This window comes from Phasianus colchicus, chromosome 10 (genome assembly GCF_987193195.1).
Source record: "Phasianus colchicus chromosome 10, bPhaCol1.hap1.1, whole genome shotgun sequence".
Taxonomy (NCBI): Eukaryota; Metazoa; Chordata; class Aves; order Galliformes; family Phasianidae; genus Phasianus; species Phasianus colchicus.
In genome coordinates this window covers 10,457,282-10,484,745 of record NC_143445.1, presented here as the reverse complement: position 1 = coordinate 10,484,745, position 27,464 = coordinate 10,457,282, and the positions used below count along the sequence as shown (strand labels likewise).

Genomic DNA, 27,464 nt, shown 5'->3' with positions numbered 1-27,464 from the left:
CACACATCTCCTCTTGCACACTGTGCACAGAAAGGACTCTGGCTACCAAAATTAATAAAATAGGCCTTCTAAACTTAAAAAATAAAATAAAATAAAATAAAATAAAATAAATAAAATAAAATAAAATAAAAATCCCTTTCTAAAAGCAAAGAAAAGGGAAAAAAGGAAAAAGGCTATTTTACAGAAGCATGAAGCATATTATTATTCTCCTGGCTAAATCTGCTCTAGTCAGATAAGAGTATTACACTTTGCTATGCAAAAACAGAGTTGAGAATTTTCATGGTATAAGGCATGTTGGAGCTAATAACTTGGCACATGAGAACATTTGTTATCAGAAACGCCAGCTTCTTTATTTACCCAACAGGTTCTGGTTACAATTTGCCTCATCCAAATTATATGCCAGACAGTACTAAACCAAAAATATACAAATATACCAGTGTATATTGAAACACATACTACTACATAAATTAAGGTAAAATCTATCTATATCATTTAGAGATTCAACCCATTTCCATGAGAAACTGTGATGTCCACTTTTTTCCCAAAATACATGAACCTTTTCTACAACCTTCTCCCAACACTTTTTCTTAATGGATATTAATCAAGAGGAGCCTTCCTTGGTTGCAAATCGCTATCCAGACATTAACATCTGAATTACCAATCAGAATAACACCCCAAACCAAGAAAAAAGACCACTCCACTGTATTTAAAGTGACAACCTGAGTCAGGATTTCTAAATTCTATCCCTGATTCTGTCACCATCTTAACATTCAGCCATTAATAAGTCACTAAATTTCACCACTGTACCACAAACACATTTGTCCAGCAGTCTCATAATCAAACTTTACAAATATCTTCCAGAAACACATGTTTTACTATTAATGGCAACACACATCTCTCTCCTTGCTCTAATTTCAGACCACAGTTATTAAAAATGAGTGTTATTTCTTTCTTACCTTTTACAGGACTATGGAGTTTAATTTATTAATGCTCATGAGACTGCCTGAGATAGCCAAGTAGAGAATATGGATAAATGCAAATACTTCAGATCAGCAGGAACACTTAACTGAACTACAATCCCAGTACATAACTTAATTAATCAAATTTAAAAAAAAGATTTACCAGGAATATGGTACATCAGGCAAAGAACATTTATAAAAAACTTTCATTTTTATATGCTTTAGAAAAAAATGCATAGGCATTTATCTGTGCATGTACAATAATTATTCTTAATAATATTGCACAATTATGTTGCTGAAATCCTTTGTTCAGTTTCAAAGTAATTTCCCCTTACCTAAATGAATTTGAAATAACTGCAGATGAACATTATTTTTAAGTATTCAGTACAAAGTTTTTTGCAACTCACAATGCAATCAAGAGCTTTTGCTAGATCACATCAGCCAACTATGATTTTGAGGGTATTGACTACTTACACATACAGAAAGGTTACTGTAATATCTGTTTGCACATACCTATCAGAAAAGGATTGAGAAGGTTTCGGCATCCCTGTGTCAGTGAAATTAATGACTGCCAGGTAGCAAGTTACATCACAAATACCTGAAAACATGGCAGAAGAAAAGTTACAAAATAATAGCAGAATTGTCTTCTAAACTGATACTTTTCATTAGAAACGAAACAAACATACACCACAAGAAGAGTGAGAATGTGACAGATACAGAAATTATACAGTAAAATATCCACATTTTTAAATCTATAAATCTTGAAGAAGTACATAAGCTAGACCCTACTGAAGACTCTACTGTTAGTCCCAACAACGTACTGAATGTCAGCTGTGTGGCGGCCAATAAACTCCCACCCTTCTTTCAACATACACTAATTGTACTGGTGTTTGACTTGTTTAAACAGCAACAGTAATTAAGCCTCAACCACACACAGCTGCATTTTTGGGAACTACCCAATACACAGAGATGTGTTTTAACTGACTAGAACTCCAGCAGCTAGGGGAACTCCATTAAGGTCTTTTCCCTGTGCCCAGTGCCTCCTCCAGCCCCACACAGAGGTCAGGGGTGGTCCAGTGTGGCACAGGCTGTCCCGATTCCTGCTGCTCTCAGTTAGGCCAACAGCAGGGCCCTGCTCACGAAGGACATTCTTCCTTCCTCATCTTTGTGTTTGGAAAATATCCTGTCACTTTAAGAAATGTCCACAGAACTCACTGAGTGGAAAACACTGCTAACCTTTGAAAACTAATTATTTCTGACAGCGTTCTAGAGTTGTTTAAACAGGAAGAACAGAGCTATTAACTGAAACAGCCGTGCTGTGCTGGGGCGCTGCCTGTGCCTCATTTGCCCCTCCTGCCCCACATGGACTTTCTTGCACTGTCTCTGCACAGCACAAAACCTCTGCAGTGCTCTCCCTCTCTGCCACCTCCTCAGCACACCCTGCTGGCAGCCTTACAGCAAGCAGAACTCCATGTGGGTTGTGCCTCACACCAAGGCCGGGCCGGTCCTGCATCATGGGCACCAAGGTCCACTCTCTGCTTTGGAAGGCGAGTTATTCTAGCAGCAGTCCATGCTGCTTGTGGCTGCATCAAGGAAACAAGTTCTAAAGCTGAGGAGCCCAACAAAGCAGTGTTTTTGTACTTTTGTAATTATGTACAGCAATTACACAGGAACCAATGTCTTTTTATGTCAGGAGACTGATTAAAAGCCAGATTCATTACTACTTTCCAGTCATTTCATACTTTGGTGAACAATTTAAAAGCTTTGAGAGAACAAACACCCGCAATTTCACTTTGAAAGGTTAAGACCAAAGGGAATTGACAGCTGAGGCAAAAACTTTATTTTCTGAAAAAATATACATTCTATGAGCTATAATTAGATCTGTGGGAATAACTGATTCATCAGTCCACCAGCCAAAAGAAAAGAAGGAAGAATTCATTTTTGGTCGTCAATATTTCCTCTCCATAACAGTGCCAGTGCAGCAGAGACCATGGTCAAGGCAGTGGCTCCACATGCATGGTGGCAGTGCTAGACCCTAAGTGCCAGCTCTCAGAAGCACTCTGCATTTGTCAAGCAAGGTGGAAGGATGCAGCTTGCTTCATGTTGTTGACAGGCATTTGTAACTGAACTGAAGCCAAATCTGTTTCATGCTCAATTTCTAATAGTTTCTCAAGCATTGTTAATGACAGAGAACTGCATGTCCCCAGTCTTCAGCTGTCCTTTTTTTCCACGTTTCCCCTGATATTGCCTGATAAGGAAGAGGACATTACGTGCTGCAGCCAATCTAAAGACCATGGTCACCTGTACAGATCAAACTTCACCTCTCTTAGAAGGGAGGGAAAAAAAGCCATCAAATGAAAATTCCTGATTTCATAGGAAAAGAAGCAGTACAAATGACCATGACTTCTGTATGTATTGATATCTTCTCTAAATGCTGTCACACTTTTCTCAGTGCAATCAATTTCTTTTCCATGTTTAAACATCAAACACAGCCACAGCACTTCAGAATACTTCTCTCAGCACATAATATAAGAAGGAGCCTTTCAGAATGTTAGCCCAACAAACACAGAAATCTTGGTCCTTCTCTCACTGCATTTATTATCAATATAGCATGTAAACAGCAATTGGCGCTCCACACTAAATCATATTCATAATATAGATTATGAAAACACATATTATCAATATCAGTTAAATATAACAAAGATTAAAAAACACTCTATGATGTATTGCATTAAAAGTTTCCCTTCAGCCTTCCACAAAATTCTCCATCAGCACTGCCAGACATAGGAATTCTGGCTCAGCTTACATATAGCTTTAACTGTCCTTTGCAGAAACAGAGGGAGAAATAATCTGCAAATTAGTTCATGCACTGTACAAGAAATAAATCATCCTGCTTAACTGCAGTAGTACAACCTCTAAAGCTACGTATTGTGCAAACGGTATTAGCACCCACCCCACACATTTTAAAGCAGGAAAATTGGTTAATCTTGCAAGTCAGCTGTCAGCTTGGGATGCAATAAAAACAAAACACATACACACACAGAACAGAACACCAAACCAAATCAAACCAAACCAAAAAGATACTGAACAACAAGGAAAAACATCACACACAAATCCAAACTATCACCTCATAAGGCCAGACAAGATTGGACAAAATGATTTATCACAACCTACAATTAAATGGTTCATTATTTTCAATTTCAAAATTGATTAAAATCTGAGACTGGATTTCGTGACAGTGGGATGATTAGTACCAAGGTCACTGTCCAAAGCTAAAATGTTCCATCTGGTCTTAAAGTAAGGTAGGTAATTTATCCTCATTTCATAGAAGACTCTACTCAAAATTGCCCGAACTTCTGCATGGAAAATATACGTTTATTATCTAAATGTATTTTTCTACTAGTTCTAGACATGAAAGCAGGAGGATTATTGAGTCTTATGGGTGCAGTTTCATGGTCTTGTTAAATCAAAGGATATCTAGGTTGCAGAAATAATATAAAATTCTATTTTTTCAATTGATTGCTTTCTAATAAGAAGTTAGGGGTTCACCAGACAACAAAGGAGACAGATAGTGAGTTACAAATTGGCAAAAAGTAGAACACAAAGTGGGAAAATCCTGAGACGAAAGTAAGTTTGCCTAATTCATATTAATTTCTTCATAGGCATTTCTGAATTCATTACACGTTTCATTGATTTTTCTCTATCTTGTGGAGGGAAGAGACTTCAGAAGCAACGTCAAATCTAGAAAAGATTTGATAAAGGTTTCTAGTGTATGCTCACTGGCAAAAAAAAAAAAAAAAAAAAAAGGACTCATTCTTCTCACCGTAACAGATATGAAGCTACTTATTCATTGACCATGAGATAAAAATGCAATTAAAAAATTCCCTTCAACAAGATCTTTATGCAAATGTGTACATTTCTTTTTGTACTCTTAATTACACGTAGACCATGAACATAAAGACATTCCATGGTATTGTGAGTCTCATATCCAAAAATAACTTCTCAATTGCCCAAATGCATTTTTACTAAGTTATTGCTAAGATTTACTAAATTTGTAACAGCTGCTTACATACTGCTCTGAACACAGTGCATATTCAGTTAAAAATACTGTTAAAATATTGACAGAGGCTGTTAGGATTAACAAATGAATGACATCTCAAATTTTGCATGGACACTGCTTGCAATAGGGAGTTTGGCCCAAACGATGATAAACTACTTTAATCCAGAGGGGCTAAGCCCACAATGCAGTACCACAGATGTCAGTATTACACTGGACCTTGGGCTTTAATATTATTTGTGTTGATCATTCCACACTTCATAAGAAGGAACACACCTTCTCATTCAAGGATAATTTACTGCTTTTTAGTACAGGGACTTTAGATACAGTCCACAGAGCTACAGACTGAGCAATTCTTCCATGTAACAGGATACAGTGTCATCTTCAGTCAGGTGTTGTGTTAATTCACCAAGTAAAAGTGCACTAGGTTCCTACTTAACACTATTTAAAAAATAAAAATAAAAAAAGAGAGAGAGAGAGAGGAAGAATATGATTAGGAATTATTAAAAATATAGGAAAAAGTGTCCTAAAATGTGAATTAAATGCATGAATTTTTCACTAGGACATGTCAGGTCAGAAAAGCAGCAAGAAGTGACTCAAAAACAATAGGTTGTATTTGATGCCATTCTAAGGAGAAAAAGTAAAGGAGGAGAGGGTGTTACAGAAACAGTGGCTCATACAAGATGCCTGTTACTGCTTTGTCTGAGTCACAGGCCATTAGTAGGTGAGGCTGAAGAGGAGAGGAGAGGATACAAGAGCATTACATGATGAAGATTTGCCCCATCCTAGAAGAATTTCATGTTTCCCAAGGTTTTTTTTTATTCCAGTGTACACTGCAGACAAAAACCTAAATCATATTCTAACACATTGCTTGTTTTCAAGGAAAGATAGAAACAAAGCTTGTGAATAAAACGTAAATATGCAGATCTATTTACAGAGATAGATGCTCACCTGGCACACTGAATTTACCCTACGTAGTAGCATCATAACTTCAGATGAGTGGTTGAACATCAACCATACCTGTCAATGATATTGATTCATGCAAGCCCATAATCATATGGCAACAGAGTGAAAATACACTGTATTTTCAACTGCAGATTGTTTATTCCTTCTGCCTCAAAATCTTCATCCATTAGCATGGAAGCGTATAGGGAGTTCAAGATGTTATTTGTTCATCTCCAAAGTCTCCTTGCCACCAGGATAAAAATAAATAAAATTGATCAGTCTTGTTTCAGTTAACTTTTCATTTCTAACTTCAATGACGAGTACTCAAATGCAGCTGAGTTCTGGTCTCCCCTGCAAATCAACCAGCTGACTTTATTGGGTTTTAGCTCAAGCTCATAGTGACCAAAAGATTGAACACAGCAGGTATCTTTCCATTTTGTTTCACAGAAAGGCAACAATATTTAAAGATTAGGATACAGACTGGCTAAAAATAATTAAGCTATTTCTTAAGAGAAAAAGATGGCAATTCTATGGAAAATTCAATAGAGTAAAAAAGGCCCAGAAAAATATTACACTTTATTATCCAGCAAAGGAGTCTTCCTGAGAAGATCTCCTGGTTTTTGTCAGTTGGCCCATCATTTTTTTGCTGCTCAGAAAACATGCAGCTTTTTGAAGACCATGACTAAAAACTTTAAAAATGCGCATATTATATTTTTTCCACTTCAGTATTCATTTGCTCTCATTTCCCCAACCTTTTCTCTTACAGCAGCAGCTGCTCCCCAGTCAACTGTTCAGGTATCATGCAGCTCACTTGGTAAATCAATAACACCAAGCTTGAAAGATGGGCTGAGATGCATGCTTTTTAAGGGGCTGAACATATGGAAGAGCCATCAATATAAAAAGCACTCAGGCCAATAACTTCCACAGTGCATAAAAATATTAAATGACCATTATGATCAGGTGATTTGACTTCACTTTGAGGTTTCTTTTTTTGCTTCTCCTCCTTGCTGTAGATCCAGAAAGTTTATTTCATTTTGTTATTTTTAATAGATCAGTCTCAAAACTTTTATGCTACAGATACTGACATGAAGAAAAGTTATTTTTCCCAACTCTTCAGTTCTATTTAAATGCCAGTATAATCCAAAGCCTGCAACAAGGCAGTAAGAGCATATATGAGCACTGTTCAAAACTGGGCCCTTTTTATGCTTGCACGTCTTCACTTTATCCAAATAGCTGCTACTGAAAGAGTCTTTGAAACCCTGCCTTAAACTACAACATCAGAGCTTCTAAAATATTTGAAGAAGCTTCATCTTGCTTGTGACATGTATTTTCTTTTTCCCTCCCTGCAGTTGAGCATAATGCAGCTGCCATTCTTTTCACTCCCTTTCCTATTGCAAGGAACTGTTCTTCTGAGAAGGGTTAGCTTGATCAGTATTTAAACAGAAAGAGAGAGATAAACAGTGAAGCTCGTAGTGGGAACAGTAGTCTTCAATAAAAGACCAGGTTTGATCATCTAAAGAAAATACAGAAGAAGATTCCATTTTCGTTCATACAATTTTTTCATCTCTATGGCAAAGATAAAAACCACTATAGCTTTCACTGTCCTTTTGTATAGCACAATTTGGCACAGATGAAATTTCTTCAAATATCAAATCTCTGGTTCTGGTCCAGATACGTGTTCTATTATATGCTCACAAGTAATTACAGTCATGCAAAGGGGAAAACAGCAAGTAGCCCAAAGTGATGGGATCTCCTTCTTTAATCTTCAAGACTACTGAGGCAAGAGCAATTCCATCCTACAGTGCCTACAATCCTCCAACAATCCCTCAGCTAAATCTTCCAAACCTGTCACAGCCAGCACTAATCTCAGCTCTTCCTGGTGATAATTTCCTGTAACTTCTATCTAGCAGATATTTTAACAATTTCCATTACATCATTGTTGTGAGAATGAAAATATGCTCAAAAAGGCAATGGAAACAAAGACTATCAATTCACAAAAACTTTGCTGATCTATCATTAGCTTCTACTAATTTTTTAGTTCAGTTCTTTTGGTGTGTGTTGTTTTTTTCCCCACTCGATCCATTTACTTCACTTTTGACACAAACAGAACTGTATATTATCACAAAATTTCACAAAAATTAATGAACAGAAACTCTATAATGCTGATATCCCATCTTATTTTAAGGACAAAAAAAAAAAAGAACCTGAAACATCAAAGAACATAAGCATAATTAATTATTTTATTAGTTGATAGTTGGTTTGTAACGTAAGGTTCAACATTAGAATAGATCTACATTGTAGCATGTGATCTGTGCAGTGATGACTTACACCTGGTCCAGGCTTGAGTCACTTTTCTCTGTTTTGGCTGAAGCGTAGTACACGTAGCATAAGAGTACCTGCAGTATCCACTGAATGGATTCCATTAGCGGAGCAGAGAATGAACACGGCCCTACAATTTTCAAGTATTTTGCTGGTATATTCATTGATTACTATATTTTGCATAAATACAAAATTATATGCATGGATCATGGAGTAAAATTCTGCCTTTTCCATAAGTGTCCTACTGAACAGCCCTTATTACTCTCAGATGTGAGGACAGGTGATAATTTGCTAGCAGTTTACATAAATACCAGAATCATAGGTGGACTCTCCTAGGCAGTGGAAAGGAAGAATGGCTGAGCTGGAGTATATTGCAGTTCCCAGAACTGAACAGCAAGTGCAGAGACAAGAAGAGACGAACCAAAATATTTATAAGTCAGCCTCTCCCTCAAAGCACCTGGGGACAGAAAGCTGTCTAAAGGTTGTGTGAGTCTATCTTTGAGATGCTGCAGTTTGGCCTTCAGAGAAAACATCAGACCTTTCCTGAAGCTACTACTGTATGAAGACTGACTCCAGTCCAAATTATTCCTTCCCATACCACTTGGTTTTTTTTGTTGTTAGTTGCTTTTTATCTATTGTCATTTTTTCAAAAAATAAAAAAGCAGACCAAAATTCCCTTCAGTTTTGCTTTGAATGTTAATGCTGAGAGACTTTTCTGCATGCCTATTATTTCTGCTTTCTCCTGCCAGGGTTATCTGCCAGTGGCATTACTGAGCTACTTCAATGTAGGTTTCCCTAGGTCCTGCAAATTCCCAACAATATCAGAGGTTCAGACAGCTAAGCTACCCCATTTGACCCTACAATTAGCAAACAAAAACTGGAGGTTTAAGTAACACTGAGATACTCAGTTGGTCCTATGCACTTTCATTAGCAAAGCTGTCAGTTCAGACCCTCACATTACATGCTGTAAGACTTGCAACTCTATACTTCATCATGAAAAAAAAAAAAAATAAAGAAAATTCAAGAATATCCACTAATTCAGGTTTTTTATTTTCTCCATACAGCGTACATAGCACTGGCTAACAGCACCAATGAACACACACAACTGCTCTGCTAACGTTTTAGGGAAGAAAAACGGTGTTCAGCACCAAAGAATGCTATTTCATTAGCCTCTGACAGCAGATGTGATCCGAGCTGCTTGTTGTAGCTTCAGAAAAATATCAACTCCATACAGGGTTAATATTTAGCTCATACACAAAAATGGATCCTCGAGACCTGCCTTAACTTTACGACTGCAGTTTAAATTTCACTACCATTTTATGTGGAATAAAAACTAACAGGAATGTGTATATGCTGCTTTCAGACGCCTGAAGCCACATTTCCTAGAAAAGATCATTGGGTTACTGCCTGTTGCAGTGCTGCCATCAGTGTGCCAAACGCACCCTGGATCTTCCTACAAAAGAACAGCTCCTGCAGCTCCAGCCCAGCAGGTAGCATATCAGTTGTTCTGCACTGATTTATCTGATCAGATGTCAAAAGCTGAATATCAAAGCTAGGCCTCCTCCCCAGCTAACTGGGATGACAGCATTACTCACTCCCCTAGCCAGAAAAATTCAGAGCACCAGAACATGCTGGTCCCAGAGCAAGGAAAGGAAAGGATGTATTTATAACTGAAAATGACCGAGTCCTAACAAGAAGCATAACGATTCCTGGGGTATACATATATTTGCTGGATCAGAAAGCCAAATTCATGTTACAGAATGTAAAGATGGCTGTAGCATACCATTTCTTTCTCCATTGCTCCCTAAGTAATTTATCTGTCAGAATATGGCAAAGCTAATGGAAAAAAGAATTGCACAAGTATTCTGCTACAGTCTCATGGAAGAGCAAGTCTCCTGTTTCATTTACAGGGTAGCCTCCACTGGAAAGAAGAGTAGCATTCAGTAAAACTGCAGTATTTCCACATTAGCATGGTGATTTTGTAAAATTAAATGGAAAAACACCAGTGCTCTAATATGCCCCTGTTGTGGATTCTACCAGCCTCTTCCTTCTGGGCAAATAGTGCACTTTCAGTTATGGTCAAATTTACAGGAATCATTGAATTGTTTGAGTTGGTATGGACTCTTAAAGGTCATCTAGTCCAATCCCCCTGCATTGAACAGGAATACCTACAGCTCCATCAGGTGCTCAGAGCCTGGTTCAGCCTGACCTTGAATGCCTTCAGCGATTCCACCACCTCTCTGGGCAACCTGTGCCAGTGCCTCACAAGCCTTATTGTAAAGAGCTTCATCCTTAAATCCAGTCTAAATCTTCCCTCTTTTAGTTCAAAAACCATTTCCCCTCATCCTATCACAACAGACTCTGTTGAAGAGTCAGTTCCCTTCTTTCTTACAGCCCCCTTTAGATACTGTTCTCTTTGAAACAAAAGGAATCTTTTAGTAGTACTGGGCAAGTAAGGGTAGTAAACATCCACCTGAATACTCTCAGTCATCAGAGGTAAAAGAACAGGGAGAAAAATCAAGCAACCAAGAAGTGTCACAAATGAAGGCAGAGAAAAAGCCAAGCTCTTCACCAGCACAGCCCACTTGGATAACAGCTTCTTTTACATCAGCAGCCAGCAACGGAAGCCTTAAATAGCAAGGGAATTCGAGAGAAATCAAACATCACATTCTGAGGTAAAGAAAGGCCTTGATAAAACAGGCATACTCAACAAGTTAACTCTATAGCACCCAAGCTGAGGCTAAATGTGCAGCCCCTCATCACAGCTGGCACACAGACAATAACCTAAAACAAATTCCCAAACAGTCAGCAGCTTTCCTCATTTCAGACAGACCAATCAGCAGAGCAACAACAGTATTTGAAATTATTTACTCATTCACTAAGATAAATTTTGCCACCTCTTACAAGTAATCTCTCTCTTCCACTTTTGAAACAGTAGCTCCCAAAATCTAAAAACACTGACAAAGAAAAAACTTCTGAGTTCTTACTCTACTTCTGCATACCATTACCTTCTCTCAGCTGGAGCTACCAGGAGAAAGAGATTGAATCACCCCAGTTGCACTGGCAGCTGAGTTAGATTCTCTGGCTTCAGCTGGAGCAAATTAAGTCAATGAACAATGAACCTCAGAACTTAGAATTCTTCTTTTCTAAAATCCATGCAATGAATAGGATCAATTTAACTCATAGAAGAGCTTGGAATTGATTGTTTTTTTTATTATGCATACAAGAAAAGTTTAGCGTTGACATTAAATATCTTTTAAGATATTCCTTCTAGAATACTGACGAGTACAACAAATCTGTGGACATTTAGATAGATGCATATTACTGTAGGTTTAAGTTCAATTTGTGTGAAATTAGATTGAAGAAATTATAGCTAATTATTATGAATAGCTAATTTGCTCCCGTGTTCAGTCAACGGCAAAATTCTAACCTTCATTTAACACACACTGATGATGCTCCTCTACCAGGGAGCAAATTCAGAATGTGTTCCAGAGCTTTAACTGATGAAGGACTAAGGTTTGAAATAGGTAAATATTAAGAGAGAAAGGGAGAGAGAGATGGAAAGTAAAAGTTGTGTTTGATTTTTGTTTGCTTTCGTTTTCCCAAATGCCAATGTTCGCCGCAATTTTTCCAAGATACAAATAACAAGTAATTAGAATAATTCCTGTTTACTTCTGCTACCTGTGTAGCACTTATAAAAGAAGAAATAGTTCTGCAACAAAGCACAGAGCCCCTCTGCTTCACCAGAATGAATAAGGAGGGAGAGAACATGAGCGCTCTGTGGGGACTGCACATTGCATGAGCTCCGTTACCTCCATGTTTTGTGGAGGAAAATGACTGCAGAATGCAGTGCGTAAGAGGAAAACAATTCCATGGAGGATGGGCAATGGAAATTCAAGACTAGAAGTGGAGAATCACTTAAGTAGTTAATAACAGCTTGTTATGATTAATATGATTATCAGAAATAAGATTATTGTTAATATTGCTCTGGTTAAAACCTACAGATTCTATTCACTTATACTGCAGATAAATCTGCCTTTGGCTTTCGAATAGGTTTAGTTCATGGAGAAGCCCTATGGATTTCATTACTTCAGCTATTACATACAACTTCAAAATTAACCCACGTTAATTTATTAACGTGGTTAATAAATATTAAATATAAATTAAATTAAATTAAATTAATTAAATAAATTACATATAAATATTAATTTTATTAATTTTTATACATGTTATCACTTGTATAAAAATCAAGTATTTTGAAACAACAAGATCTGCAGATGTCCCAAAAGAATCAAAGCAATTCCCAGCTGTTACTACAGACCAGTTTTGACCACTGGACTTCTTTAGGTACAAAGTGCCAGGACCAGATCTCCCTGCAAATCACAAGGGGTATTTGCCAAAAGATACTAACAAAGACAGTTGTGTGATCTTTTTATCCAATCAGTGGATAGCATTTTTTTTTCATGTCTGGTCTGTATTACAAAGTTTTCTTAAGATAACATCACATGTTTCTAAAGCATGCAGTGTTAAACAAAACTTGCAAGAATTTTACCTCCCTTAAAGAAATAAATACAGCTTTGCAGTGAGTAGACCTGCTCCTTCTAACTTCAGAATTGTGAGATCTCTTTAATTTCCCAGAGCTATTTAATTCTAATGCCCTGACTTCACATTCAAATAGACAAAAGTTTTCCATTCCAATATAATATAAATCAATATGAAGAAATCCCATATGGCCAAGGCAACCCTGAGCAGGTAGAAATGCATCACAGCAAGCCTGAGGCGCTCACTTCAACCCCAAGACAATCTACCACACAGTAGAATACAACAAAAAAATCTACTGCAGACAAGAAGCACAAAAGAAAGGTGCAATCCATTTTGCTGATCATTTCACGTAAATGATCCTTTTGGTGGATCCAGCTTTTTTCATTTCAGGACAAGGGGAAATGGTTTTAAGTTGAGGGAGGGGAGATTTAGGTTGGATGGCAGGGGAAAATTCTTTACAGAGAGAGTGGTGAGGTGCTGGAACAGGCTGCCCAGAGAAGTTGTGGATGCCCCATCCCTGGAAGTGTTCAAGGCCAGATTGGATGGGGCCCTGGGCAGCCTGCTCTAGCATTAAATGAGGAGGTTGGTGGCCCTGCATGTGGCAGGGGGGTTGGAGATTCATGATCCTTGAGATCCCTTCCAACCCTGGCCATTCTGTGATTCTGTGATTTTGTGATTCCTCAACTAACTCTGGAGCTCAGACACATGAGTCAATCAAATCTAGAACTTCTTAACTGAAGCAACAAAACTTTCTGGTGAACCCAAAGACCAACTATGAAGAGTTACAGAAATCCCTTATAACATCAACTGGGTATTAAAATGGCAAAGGAATTTTAATGTCAACAAATGAGAAAAGATGTACATGGGAAAAATCCTTCCAACTCCACAAATGAGAGCATATCTTTTAAATTCAGTATTACAATGTAGAAGGGAGATTCTGATCTTCTCTGAAACTTTTGTAAATATTTCTTTACTGCTTGACAGAACAAAAAGATAACCACTGAAAGAACAATTGGAAAAAGACTGAAGAAGCTTATGTAAAATAACTTTATAGTAGGTCACCAACAGCAGATGCTGTGCAACCAGAAATCACCTTACAGGTCAATGACAGAGGCACAAATAGAACACAGTTTGTCAGTTCTGCGTGCACACCTCTCAGAACAGGGTAAATTAGCAGTTAGGTTTACATGGAACATTTGGGCAAGATCTCCTCAGAATCCATACAGACTCACAAGCAGAGAAGACTGCAAATGTTACACCACAGCCTGCCATGAAGATGAACGACAGGATGCACTTTGCTCACACTCTCTCATCTTTTTCCTTTATTTATTACCAAGCAGTGACAAGACCACATTTCTTTCTAGCTTAATTGGAAAGGCTTGGAGCCTTTGACTTATAGCTGAAAGTAGTTGAGAATACTGTTCAGCTTTTCTCAAGTTTTCAGAAAACATACTAAAGAGGCTTTCTGCTTTTCCTCCTCCATGTATTCATACAGCCAGTTCCTGATCGTTTTCCTCACTCTCACCTTTCTTCTAAAAAACTCTATTTGACATATTTTGTGGTTTTGACGATTTTGAAAAGTGTTTTATTTAAGACATAATGCAACATTTTTCCTCTCTTGTTCCAGCAAATAAGTAAGGTGTTCTTAAATGAAACATATGCAGAGAATTTACAATTTGGATATTTCCATGTCTCAAATAGCCAAAAAAAAGCAGCCTTATCCGAGTTATCGAAATCCCAAGACAGATAATGAATGTGTAAAGACTTTGCCCTCCCTTGCACCTACATAGTTCACACAGTCACACTGTAACGCATAGTTAGAAAAGATTTAAAAGGCATCTGTTTTCTCCAAAGACTAAGAAGATAGCCGAAAGGCAGAGTTGAAGCTGGCCACTCTACATGTCAGCTTTCTGCACAACATATGCAAACCATCCCTGTAGCTACAGGACAACTGATGAAAGCTGAAAGTCAGCCTTCCAGCTAAAAGCAAACCTTGCTGGGAAATTAGCTAAGAGGGACACCACAGCTGCTACAGCTGTCTTTATCGTGTGCCACTCCATTAATTTATTAGTGAAAAGATGCCATACCAAAGCAGAGTAATATTAAAAGCATGTGTTTATATGTCTGTAATGAAAACAAATATATATGTTAAAATATTTTTGTCTCAATGGACACAGAACAAGTAGCGTGGAGTATGTCACCCATCAGCAGGTTTTATTTAAAGCTGAGCCTTCAAAATAATAATGCAATTACGATCTTTTCTTCTTTTCTCCACTTTTTCTTTTTTTTTTTTTTTTTTTGCATATAGAAGCTGCGGATGCCCATTCCTGGAGGCATTCAAGGTCAGGTTGGATGGACCCCAAACATCTTGATCTAGTGGGTAGCAACCCTATCCACAGCAGTGGGTCGTAGCTCAGTGATCTTTAAGGTTCCCTCCAACCTATGCCATTCTATGATTCTATTATATTACATATATTATTTTCCTGAATATGTGTGAGGCAAGGGGATTACAGACAGCAACAACGCAATCTTCCAAATATCAGCTCATGTTCAAGTATATAAAAACAAAACAAAACAAAACAAAACACTCCTTTTCCACCTAACACAGAAATACCCTCTGCTCTGTAAAGCAGCCAGCAGTGACTGTGAAGCATCCTGCTAACAGAATGATAATGCCATTCAACACCAACCCCAATCGTCTGTTCTAATACTGTTCCATTTCATGCTTTTTGATCTTGGTACATGCTTCTTTTTGTAAAATATATTGCACTATTCCTCTTAAAACATTAAAAGTATGAAGAAAGCTACAATGCAATTTATTGGAAAATAATTGCAATAAAATAAAAATACTACTTCTACATTTAAATAACTTGTAACTTGGTATTTAACCATTCACATGTAGAACAAACAAAAAGTTTCCTTTAGGATGGGTCTTTAATATTGTTCTAAATTTATGTATTGCTAGGTATAAGAATATGCAGGAAATACAGATTTTTTTCTGCTGTTAAGCTAGATCAGATAGCAGAAGAAAATGTTTTGTTTGGGATTTTTTTCTGTTTGTTTTATGAAATTGAAGATCTATTTTTCATTTTCTCACAGAAGAGGAAAACCCCCTGGATTCATTTCTGATCACACAGCAGTTTCATGTTGATAACAGCCAGATGAAGTCTACAAATTCAAGTATCATCAGGCTTCGCAAGTTTTTCCTCCTCATAAGAAAAATATTTATTCCTAACAGCTAGATTTAACTTAAGTTGTTCCTTTGCTCATACTTGATGGTTAGCCTATGCTTGTCATATATAAATAGAAAGATTTAATCACAGATTATTCAAACTTAAAATATGACATATTCCTAAGATGGAGCTTCAAAGCTAGGAACAGGGCTAAGACATATACTTGGTCATTTAGCACACCTACATTTGCTCTCTAAACTAGAGATGCATGACTTGTTCTGCTGCTGTGATGTTATTGGGTTCAGCCACATGCCTACACCTTGCGAATAATGCATGTTTTCTGCCAATGTTGCTTTTTTCCACTTGTCAAGAATTCAGCCAGTTTGTCTTAATAAGTCAGTTGTTAGTCCATTCTCAAAATAAGGACACTCAAAAAAATAACAGGGAATTCCTCAAAAACAACCAACCATTAAAGATAAGTGCTAAGTTGGATGTACCTACAGAGCTGGTGAGTTTGAAGCAAATAGGCTTTTCTAAAAGCGAACCTACTGTCCTCGTAACAAATGCTAGGAGGCAGAATGACAAATAAAAGACTGTCCATCTGTCAGTGAACAACAGTAAATGTAATTGCAACCCTGCTGTTACAGACGGGAAAAGGATTTTCTGTTTTATTTACTCCACTGTGTAAACAGAAGTCAGAAATAAATAAATATTTTAAACACTGCACAACACTCACATTTCTTGTGCAGCCCATCCACTTTTCACCTTAGTCTCCTTTAGAAAAAAATCATGCAGACAGAGAACTGCAATCAAACGTAGGAGTTACATAACCTTCATTTCATCAAATAAACAACAAAAAAGTCACACTCATCAGAGCTATGTATAATATTGACCTCCTGCCCAAGGATATTATAAACTTTCTCCTCTAAAGTTACTACTGACCACATAATTTTTATGAAAAAAAAAATATTATAACTGATGTGCAAACATTCTGTAACATCAGATCTGCAGAAATCTCCACACAGTTGATGGGTTTGGGATGGAGGCTGTTTGGTGGTTGGGTTATGCTTGCTCAGTGGCTTTGCGGGACCCGAGGCACTGGGCTGAGGAAGGTCAGGGGCAGCTGTGGAACGGGCTTGTCATGGGACATCTCTGTGTGGCAGAAGGCGACCATAATGTTTTCAAGTCCTGTCTTTTACTTGTATGACTGCACTTACAGGACCACTCTGTGTTGGACCTTTCATAAACCTCTGAGATACTGGAGCAGCATTTCCTTCCATGTACTTACTGCATATATCATGACACATGAGACCATAATCCCTGCTATTAGAGAAGGATCTGGGCTTCCTCCAGAGCTGCCATTCAGTCAGATGCTCTATGGGAAAACAAGAGCCCATACAACCATACAAGCCCCTCCCACTGTAACCCACGAGACACACATTAGTTCAAGATAAAAAGTAAACAGCCCAGATTCTTCTTGTAAATAGAAATGTCACTTTAGAAGAAGCATCAAAAGGAATAAAGGGATCGGAGCAGCCCAAACATCCAGCCACGTCTTCCTGAGAGTTATGTATACTTCAGAGAGGGGTATGACCTAACAGTTCAGAGGGCCAGCTGGGAGAGCAACAGAAGGCAGCACAAGGTAGGGGAGGACACAAGGCTGGCTTTTCAGCATATGGCCTCAAGTCTTCCATGAGCAACTGAGCCCAAGTACATCTCTGGCAGCCTCTAGAAAAAAAATCAGTTCCTACTGACCCTGTCAGAATAAACAAAAAAGAACTAAATTAACTAAACCTGTTAAGAGATATTTAAGACATTAATGTAGGATACTTCCTGATGTTGTGTGAGATTTAAGCCAGGAGCTACAGCTTCCACCTCACACCCTGCTCTCTCTCCCTTCCCACAGCCCAGCCCCACACCACAGATGCTCTCCCAGCAGTGTGTTGCTCTGCTGCCAGGTCTTCTGTCTTTCTTGCTCTGCCACCAACTGTACCCTTCTGGGGGATCTTCTCCTGCTTCTATTATGATGCATCTCTAGTCAGGGATAAAAGCACTTTAGCAGGTCAGCCAGCATGAGAAAAATTGTGTTTGCTAGAGTATGAGCAGAAAAGAGGAAAACTGACTGCACACACTAGCCTCACTCTGGAACCATTATATTCCAATTTCAAGAAGAAACAGTCATTTGCAATATTTATTTCAAGGAAACACTAAAAGTGTCTTGAAAGCAATTTTGTCTTGTTTCCCTTTCTGGATTTGGCTAGTGAAATGAAATATTTTGAAAATATCTCCCTCATGACACTCATTTAAGAATATCCTCAGCCATTAAAGAAATGTGAGAAAACGTTGATACATTCTTGTCTCTATTTTGAGCCTTTCTGCACTCCTCCTCTTTCTTTGTTGGTGGCAATAGGCATCCAGGCCAGGGAGGTGTCAGCTTTCAAGTGCTCAGAGTATAAACACTACGTTTTGTCTCTGCAAAGCAGATGAGTCTTCAAACTGGGTATGGCCAGCGTTATTGTACTGATTTGGAACGCTCAGAAGCTACATACAAAGCCCCTACTCAGTGTAGGAGAATAAATGACTTTGTAAAAGGTTTATATCTTTCGGATAATTTTATCTCTTAGAAGGTCTAATGTCTGCTCTTACTGGTAGAGATATTCTCATTTAACTTAAAGTATTTTGCCCTCTTCCAGAAATAAATGAAAAAGTTTAAAGCACTCAATTCCCATTAAGTGGGAATTATTTTTCGAGGTGCTCAAGTCACTCTTGAAAATGGGAAACTTGACATATTCCCACCTAAGATGTTAACAGCAACTTAACTTCCAGCTAGAATATTTTTAAAGTACTCCATTTACTGAATGTAGATATAAATGAACCACTGTGTTCACATCAATTCAAACCAAATACTTTGGAATCTACATTAACTCTTTGTATTGCAGTAGTTATCCTGCATTCCTTATTAGCAAATTTAAGTGAAGCATTATTATTTTCTCTCTGAAAATCCTTTTCCATTTGTATGTTCTATGGCATTCTCTCCTACGTGATACATTTGCCTTTCATAAATATTCATACACCTAGAAAAACACTCCAAGACCAAAGTCAAAAGAAAATGAACCCAAGAAAACAAAATTCATTAAATTCATCTTAGCAAAAGAATAAGAGGATAAACACAGCTAGTTCTACAACATTATTAGTTAAAGAACATGATGGTAACACAATGTTTGTGATTTGGGGTTTTATAATCATTTCTAGCTCTTAGAGAAGTAGTTGAAGAAGCTTTTTAATGTAACTGCACAGAGAAATGCAGTGCTATGGATGAACATTTATTTATTGCCTGACATAAGTCAACCTAAGTGAGCACACAGTGTTGCTGAGAGCTGTTTGCTGACCAGTCATGAACAAAAACCAACATTCACGTATACAAGCAACTATTTCTCTAGCCCTCCCACTGTTACCAGATCCATTCATTGGCTCAGCTACTCTTGGTGGCACTGAGACTCCTCAAATATAACTCTGTGCAAATTACAACTGTTCCTTTCACATTCACTAGTATAGATTTTTTCCCTCTCAATATTTGGACACATTTCTATGCTATGTTACAAATATCATCAGTAGTGATAGAGTACCCAGAAATACTTTTAGATGGTTATTTCATCTAAAACATTGGCTGCAGCCATTCTTGCCACCAGAACTCTTGAAACCTCTCGACTGTCTCCCTAGTCTTCTGGAAACTCCAACTTTAAAGCAAATTCTGACAGCCCAATACTGACAGTCCCCATTTCAGTCTGGGCAGAAGCAGAAGTTCTTGCTCCCAGTCTATGAGTTGGATACTTCTATTACATTGCTGATTTTCTCTTGACAGTTGAGGCAAGATAAGACAATTCACCTCATTTTGAATCCTCAGCTTGTGGTATGCAACACACTGGCACTACTGTTTTAAAACAGGAGGGATGGCTTTTACAGGTGAGGTTCCACAAATTATATCATTCAGGTAACCTCATCTTTATTGTAACTACTAATAAAGTTAACTAGTCACAAATCTGAACGAGACTGCATCTTAAAATTGCTTTTCCAAGTCTTTTTACTTCCTTTCTACATGTGTATCTGGCACTACATTTTTTAATTATTTCGCAATATAAATATCAAGAGGGAGGGAGTCTCTTACATATTTCAGTTAAATGAGATTCATTTCTTCATAGACTTGAATACTATTTAAGACAAATCCATTGACAGCACATTTAATCAAGCACAGTTTCCTCATAAGGCTTGAATTTCTCAGTTTCATTCATTTTTATAAATTTCACTTGCGCTCTCCATATCTGATGTGCACATTTTCTCCAGCTATATTTTGAGTTTTCCTGATGACAATGCAACAGACACCGGTGGTACTACATGGATTTATTTAAAGCCTAACTCAATGAGAGAAGCAAAGAGTATTCCTTAAAATTAGAGAGCCTGTTTCCATAGAGACAAGAGCATGCGAAAAGAATTGTTGTATTTTGACTTTTTATAAAGTCAGAAGAAAGGACATTTTTATATATTTTGTTCATCAAAGGACAGACTCTAGCAGTTTTCTATTTATGGGATTTTACCTTTAGGCTCACCTTTACGCCTTATTTTGTTCAGAACACAAATCGCTGGGTAGGGAGTAAGGGGGAGGTTCACATTTATATGGAATGTGGAGGGTTTGCACTGGTAATGCATAGTTTCCTTTTCCAAATAATACAAAGCAGAGTTTGCATATAGAAATATGGTTTGAAGATAGCTACGCTAATTTTCAAGCAGAATTTTACGTTCAGCTTCAGGAAACACACACTGGTCCTGATTTCAAGATTGCTAGCTGCAGAACTCACACATTATTCCAGTTATAAATTATCTTCACTATTGTCACTAAAAGACAAAAATAAATACATAAATTTGAGTGTTAGAAAAAAGTTTAAAAAGTTGTAGAATTATTTACTGAACTACATACTTGATTTCCTGAAACCACCTATTAAGACCTATTTTCTAATCCTCTGCCCCCATTAAATGAACATTCCCCTTTAAGATTTGCTTGGAATTATTGTCCCAGGATTCGATGCAGTGCTTTGTGAACAAGAAGAGCTCTGCTAATCATAAAGGATAACCTCATCTCCCTACTGAAGTGCCCTCAGTTTCTACAACTAATGATTATGTTAGTCCTTCTCATCACTGCAACCTACTAAGAACTTCTGTCTGACATATAGCTTCATGTTGTCTTGTTATATTGTCTGATTGCTGATTTTTGTGTCAAATACAGGTGGTAGTTATTTTCTATTAACTACTTTGAAAAACCACTAAATAACAAATGTCACTGACTTCAGGAACCAATAAAGTAACTTCTTGACAATTACCCCGTTTAAAACCCGTAGTATCAGGTTTTCTATGAAAATGATGATACCAACAGTTTTGTCTTCGTCAGTCAAACTTGCAGCATAATCAGAAAAGATGGATCCTTTCAATTAACTATTTTATGGTTGTTTAGCAATTTCGTTTTTTATTATTGTGATCTTCTTCAAATACTTTATTATTGAAAACTGCATCAGCTATTCAAACACTGTTCCAGAAATCAATGACCAACTGGTCATTTCTCTCTACCTTCAACCACCAAACAAATGGCATAGCTTTAGCTTTCTTCCCCAGGCATTCTTCCAGTGTTCTGCACAGCTCCTCAGGCAGCCCTGAAAAACTTTCTGATGTGAGTTTGCTACTGAACTCTAACTCATTCTACCATGTGAATTCTTGTACATTAAGTAGTTATATTGAAGAAATACATTCTTTTCCCCTTCAAATTTAGATTCATGTAAGGGAAAATATGGTAATCAGTGCACTCCCCTTAGAGGAGGCAGAAAGCAGAACCAGAAATTTTTTTGTCACTCATATACTTATAATTCCCTATTATCCTTTAGTCTTCATCCACGTATTTAATCCCAGGACTTTTGACATAACTAATCACTTTCTATATTTCTGGGACTCTAATCTTAGTCTTGATTGCCTGCTTTCCTCTTTTCATTTATCATATATTCTTATATATTTTTGTATCTGTCTTTATTCTTTCCCTAAGAGACATTGCACAGTTACAAGCTTATTCAATTAGATGCTGGTGGAGCATTTAATAAAATATTCCTATTTCTCAATTATCTTTCATAACTGATTAATTTCTTTTCTAGACAATTCCCCTTTATCGCTATTAAAATATTATCATTTGTTGTCCTTCTGTGATGTGTATTCATGCACTATAATGCAAGTGAATTGCTGATTTGGATTACTGTACATGAAAAGAATAATTTCATAATTATGTCCTTTTCAATGACGAAGTACAAATACAACTTTCCTGTGTTTGAGGCACTCTCTGACATATATTTCAAGGATAACAAAATTTCAGCAGCATAAGAATTATATCATCTATCTCTCATTTGACTTACGCCAAGTGACAGCTTTTTATTCTTCAGTATATGTTAGAAAGGCACTTGATAAGCCTGCTATTCTAACTTCACATGTGACTTGATAGTAACAATTTTGAAGTACTTTGATCAATCCGGATATCAAGTCACAGGCATTCAAGATTCAATAGCTTGGATAACATAGATGTAACATTAATACATGTGCCTCCCCCTAGTCATTCCAAGCCTCTTCTAAGGTTATAATCTCTTAACATTTCGGTCATATAATCTTCATCAGGCATCAGAGATATCAGTAATACTAGAAGTAAAATTATGCTGATAAATAACATTAATTGTTCTTGGAATTGATATAGGAAAAAACCCTCGTTAAGTTTCTCAAATTTAATTTTGGAAAAAAAAAACTTACTTTGTATTCTTAGAAATGAGATTCAGGTCTTAGAAGTAAAGTTTTGTTAGTTTTAGAAGTCCAACTTATTGCACCAGATTATATCTGGTGTAAAAGTACAGAAATTTAAGCATCAAATTAATTCTTACAGAATCTCAAACATACTTCAGCTCAATTTGCTTAAGAATAACGGTTTGTCATGCTTTAAAAAAATTCTACAATGACAAAGCACTTGACTAATGAAGAACAAGAGTTTAGGTTAAAAAAAAAAAAAGACAGAAAGAGGGGTAACATACCATAGAGCTGTAATAATCAATAGTATATTGAGCTCGACATATTTCAACTTTACCAGTATTAATTTTCACTGAACTCCTACCTGACAGAGCACATTTATTCATGTAATTTATAGAAAGAACTACAAAGCAGAGGAATCGTGATTTTTGAAGATCATACAAAAACAGAGCAAGAGAGCCAATATTAGGACGGGAATAGACTTACTACGCCAGTTTAATTGCAGTGATTTTCAATTCTCATACACAGAAAGGGATAGAAGAAAAGCAGCTGTTAGCCAGTATAAGCTAGATAACTACAGAGGACAGTGAGGGTGGAAATCAGCACGTCGGCATCTTGCGTATATAGGCACATTAGAAATAAGTTACTCTGAAATTCCCTTGTTTTCTTTCTTGTCATGGAACGGTGCAACAAATATGAGACAGTGGTTTCAGTGGACATGAACACTTTCAGTGATCCCCACGTAATTTCAGTCTTCCTCTTACAGAACAGTTCTAAAAGCTACTATATGAATTTTGAGAAAAGACATCTAATTGAAGAAAAACAGAAATATTCAGGAATAGAACACGCTATTGCAATGATTGTTCTGGATATCTGAGTTACTAACAAGTTGCCAGTTATGTTATTTTGGATATGCGTGCATGTCCAAGAAAGCATGTAAGCATTCACAAATGCTACTCCCATCTTTCTTTCTCTGATGCAACTCATAAATTCTCTCTAGAGAGGTAAGCACATCATCTTTTTGCTGTCGTCCTACTGCATTTCATTGTTCTTGTCTCTTCCATCTCAACTAAAACCTTCTTCCAACAACACATTTCCATGCTACACGGAACATGTCTCTTCCAGGGTGCATTTGGAAACAAGATTATTTTATAACAAAAAGCTTATGTTGAAAGATAAAAAGGAACAAGGTTTTGTAAGATCCCCTGCAGTACATTAACTATGTTTTGTACTTGTCAAACAATAAATATTTGATGATTCATTACACTAAGAAAGGCCTGATTGATCCAATGGACTTTCTCACAAAAGTATTCTTGAAATATATAATGCTTGAATTCTGTGTGCTGACAGTAAGCACAGCATGGGGAAAAACAATGTCAGAGAAACTGTCTGAATGAAGGGTCACCAGTTACATCTGTACTGGTGAACAGATGTAAGAATTCAAAGTGAAATATTTCAGTCATAGAAAAGCTATCTCAGGGTTGCTGGGAGACTAATGGGATTTCTGTATGTATGTGCTTGGGGTGCTTTATATATTTTCCAAATTAATCAGATTGTTCCTACAGATGTCTGTATACTTCATGTAGAAAGGTCAACTGCAGTGAATCCCAGGCTGATAGACAGGCATACATTTATTGAAATAATCTGAAACACTGCAGCTATTTAAGTTTGTTATAGAGTTGTTTCAATCTGTTTGATTGTTAGATAATGTTAGTTTTAATTACTCTGAAAAGCAAAATTCTTCATCTGCTTTATGATTTGTTTATTCATAACTGAGGAGATAAGTTATAAATTAATCCATAAATACATTGGCAGTTGGTGGTACTGATGTAAGTATTTATACAGTAGCTTCTTCTATAAGGTTCCATCTGCTGTGACATCTCCACTTTAAGTTTGTCACCAAACTTCAAAGCTTTATAAACAAAACCTGCACATTTAACTCCTTTAAATATTTCCCAGTGCAGTATTCAAACGTGCCAATAAATTAACATCTTTTGAATGAGCACATTAAGGCACACTTTCTGATTGAATTTTTCTCCTTCGCACCATAACTGGCACAGTACTTCGTGGGTTTTCACTGGCAAAGATTGTACTCTGTGACATGGATCAGGAAAGGAACCAAAACAAAAGGAAAAAACCTGTGAAATTGAACCTGTGAAAAGGAAGAATTTAACACAGATCTGCTAACATCAGAGTGAGAATACTGAAATGCAAAGCAGATGCCCACTTTTCCTTCACTGCAGCATAGAATATAGCACTGTAGTTGTTTAACTGAGGTGGTCTTCAGAGAATGCTACAGTTCAGTATGCAGACTGATCTTGTAGCCTTGAGCACAAGGATGTAGTCTTGAGCATAATTTACTCATGTATATGTTCAGAAAGAATATAATGTCATAGGAAAACTGCAATACTACCCGTAATGGGGCTTTATATGCCTTCCTCTCTTAACTGGCGTTTGCAGTTTTTCTTAGCAGTACATAGCGTTGCTATTCTCCATGTTCCTAGAAGATTAATACTGTTGCAATACATTTTCCAGTTTCACATAACTCAGTAAATATGAGAAATATGGCTTCAGATAATATCTTAATTAAAAAAAAAAAAAAGGCTTCCAAATTCTAATGTTTCTGTAAAGGTTTGCACTCTTGTTAGAACATAAATACAACTAAAAGATTAGGATTACTTTTGTCTGTAACAAATGATTAATAAACTGTTAATAAACTCTGAATTTAGGATTTAGGCCATGAAACCTTGCAGTTCCCTAGTTCTTGTCACTGTGTTCTAAGAAGTGTGCTGGCACAATCTATTCTGTCAAGAAGCGTAGGACAGAGCCCCCAAACATCCCTCCTACTTCGGGGCACCCGGATCATGGGAAGAAGCAGTGCTGGAATTAGAAATGACAGTGGGATGCTCTTTTACAAATGCAGATGTGAATTTGCCATTCTGGTTTGCGTTCTGCAGGGAATCAGGGAAACTAAATGTGACAGAGCACTGCAGAAGGGTAATTCTACTTCACAGTATTTTAAAGGAAGAGAAGTGGATAATGCTGAAGCTTTACAACTGTAGACACATTTTTCCACAAATAAACTCTGTATGGTAAGTAGTCAAACGTACTCAGGCTTCATTTCAGGGTGGGAGAAGCAGAACAAAGCATGTAGTTACAGAAATACACTCCTACCCGTTGCTATTCAAAAGAAATATCTATGCACATGTCTTAGCTACCATCATTGACCTTGCCATTAACAAACCTATCCAGAGCAGATTTCTCCTGACAGTTCAGGTTCACCACATCTTGCAGAACATCAGCCCTTCTGCCTACACATTCTGACATTCTAAGAATATGAAATGATTGGTGAGTGTCTTACATTAGCAGGAAGGTTCCTCCTGCAGCTGTCCTCATTAAAATTTGCTGCAAAACCAAACCTCCACATGGTAAAGTTTGTTTTCCATTTGCACAAAAACAAAACAAATATCTCAGCATAATCAATTGCTCAAATGATTTCAGCACTCAAGGAGATAGAAAAGACTCTTGAATTCCAAGCACAAGAGAAAATTATAAATATTAGAGCAATATAAAGACTATGCAGGACTAAGGAAGATGGAGGAATGGACAGGAATTCCACAGTAGAATAGAAGAGAGACTTTTGATTAAAGTTTTGCAAAATCACACCAGAAAGATTTGTTTCGATGACTCTGTGTTTGCTTGGGGAAAATTGTGCTGAAAAACTTACAGTAATTACAATAGAAATCCAGAAAGGATTCTGTCTTACTGGCATTGCAGAGGAAAAAGATTTAAAAGTCAAAGCCTAAACTCAGATGCCAGTACTTCTGTACTTATTACAGCTTCATTATCAAAGACAAGAACCTACAGCTCTTTGTGCAGGGACAGTTTCTTTTTTGGGGACAGGCCAATTCAAAGAGAAATGCATATTTTATGCTCTGTCTGGGGTTTGATTTAGTTTTCTTATTTTGTTTGCTTAACAGAAATAATACCAACTGGCAAACTAATAATTCCTGTGTATTAAAACCAGAGATTTCAAAAGACAGGTTATTATCAGGAAGTGATACTATCAGACAGAGTTATTATCAGTATAACTTGAAAGAGAAAGTTACAGTGATAAAAGTGAGTAAATTAGAAAACTATGACTTTTCTCTCAGGATTTTTTTCAGCATAAATAGCTGTTACCTGTATTAATTTCAGAGGCAAATTTAGTATAGCCTCATTAGCAACAAGATTTCAGTTTGCTGTCTTATGTCTGTGGTTTCCAGGAGGCAAATTAAGAGAGAAACTAATTTCAGGAAGGTGGAAAGGAGAAGCTGCTACATTCCATAATTTAAATACTCACAAATAGCTAGGAATATGCCATCCAGTGTTAGGATAATTATGCTTCAATATTTCTGACCTGCAGAAACACGTAATAGCAGTGAAGAAGCAGCAATGACTAAATCAACCAAGGAAAATGACTCTCTACCCTCCATACCCTCCACACATGCAAGAGAACACCTGAATAATTTACCAGCCAGTTGTTCTGCTGTTTACAATTCAAGCATATTGCATACTACAATACAATATGACAAGCTAATTAATTTTGCTAGCACTATATCCTCTGTGTTCATTTGCTGTGCTCACTTCCCTTTCCACTTCGTGAGATGC

The 27,464-nt window shown here is 37.0% G+C and overlaps 1 protein-coding gene across 7 annotated transcripts in view; it reads right to left on the bottom strand.

Annotated features, from left to right (window-relative positions):
- LOC116230830 (uncharacterized) overlaps window positions 1-27,464 on the bottom strand; it is a 209,420-nt gene that overhangs the window by 143,323 nt on the left and 38,633 nt on the right. For 5 of the 7 annotated variants that reach the window (XM_090147294.1, XM_090147295.1, XM_090147297.1 and 2 more), the window contains exon 1: window positions 1,473-1,553. The exons of 1 other annotated variant lie outside the window; for it this stretch is intronic. In XM_090147294.1, coding sequence (XP_090003420.1) covers window positions 1,473-1,504 — 32 coding nt within the window. In that variant the 5' untranslated portion in view covers window positions 1,505-1,553. Of the gene's footprint in view, window positions 1-1,472; window positions 1,560-27,464 lie in introns of those variants that run through there. One more of the 7 variants, XR_016469607.1, reaches the window with a different exon arrangement.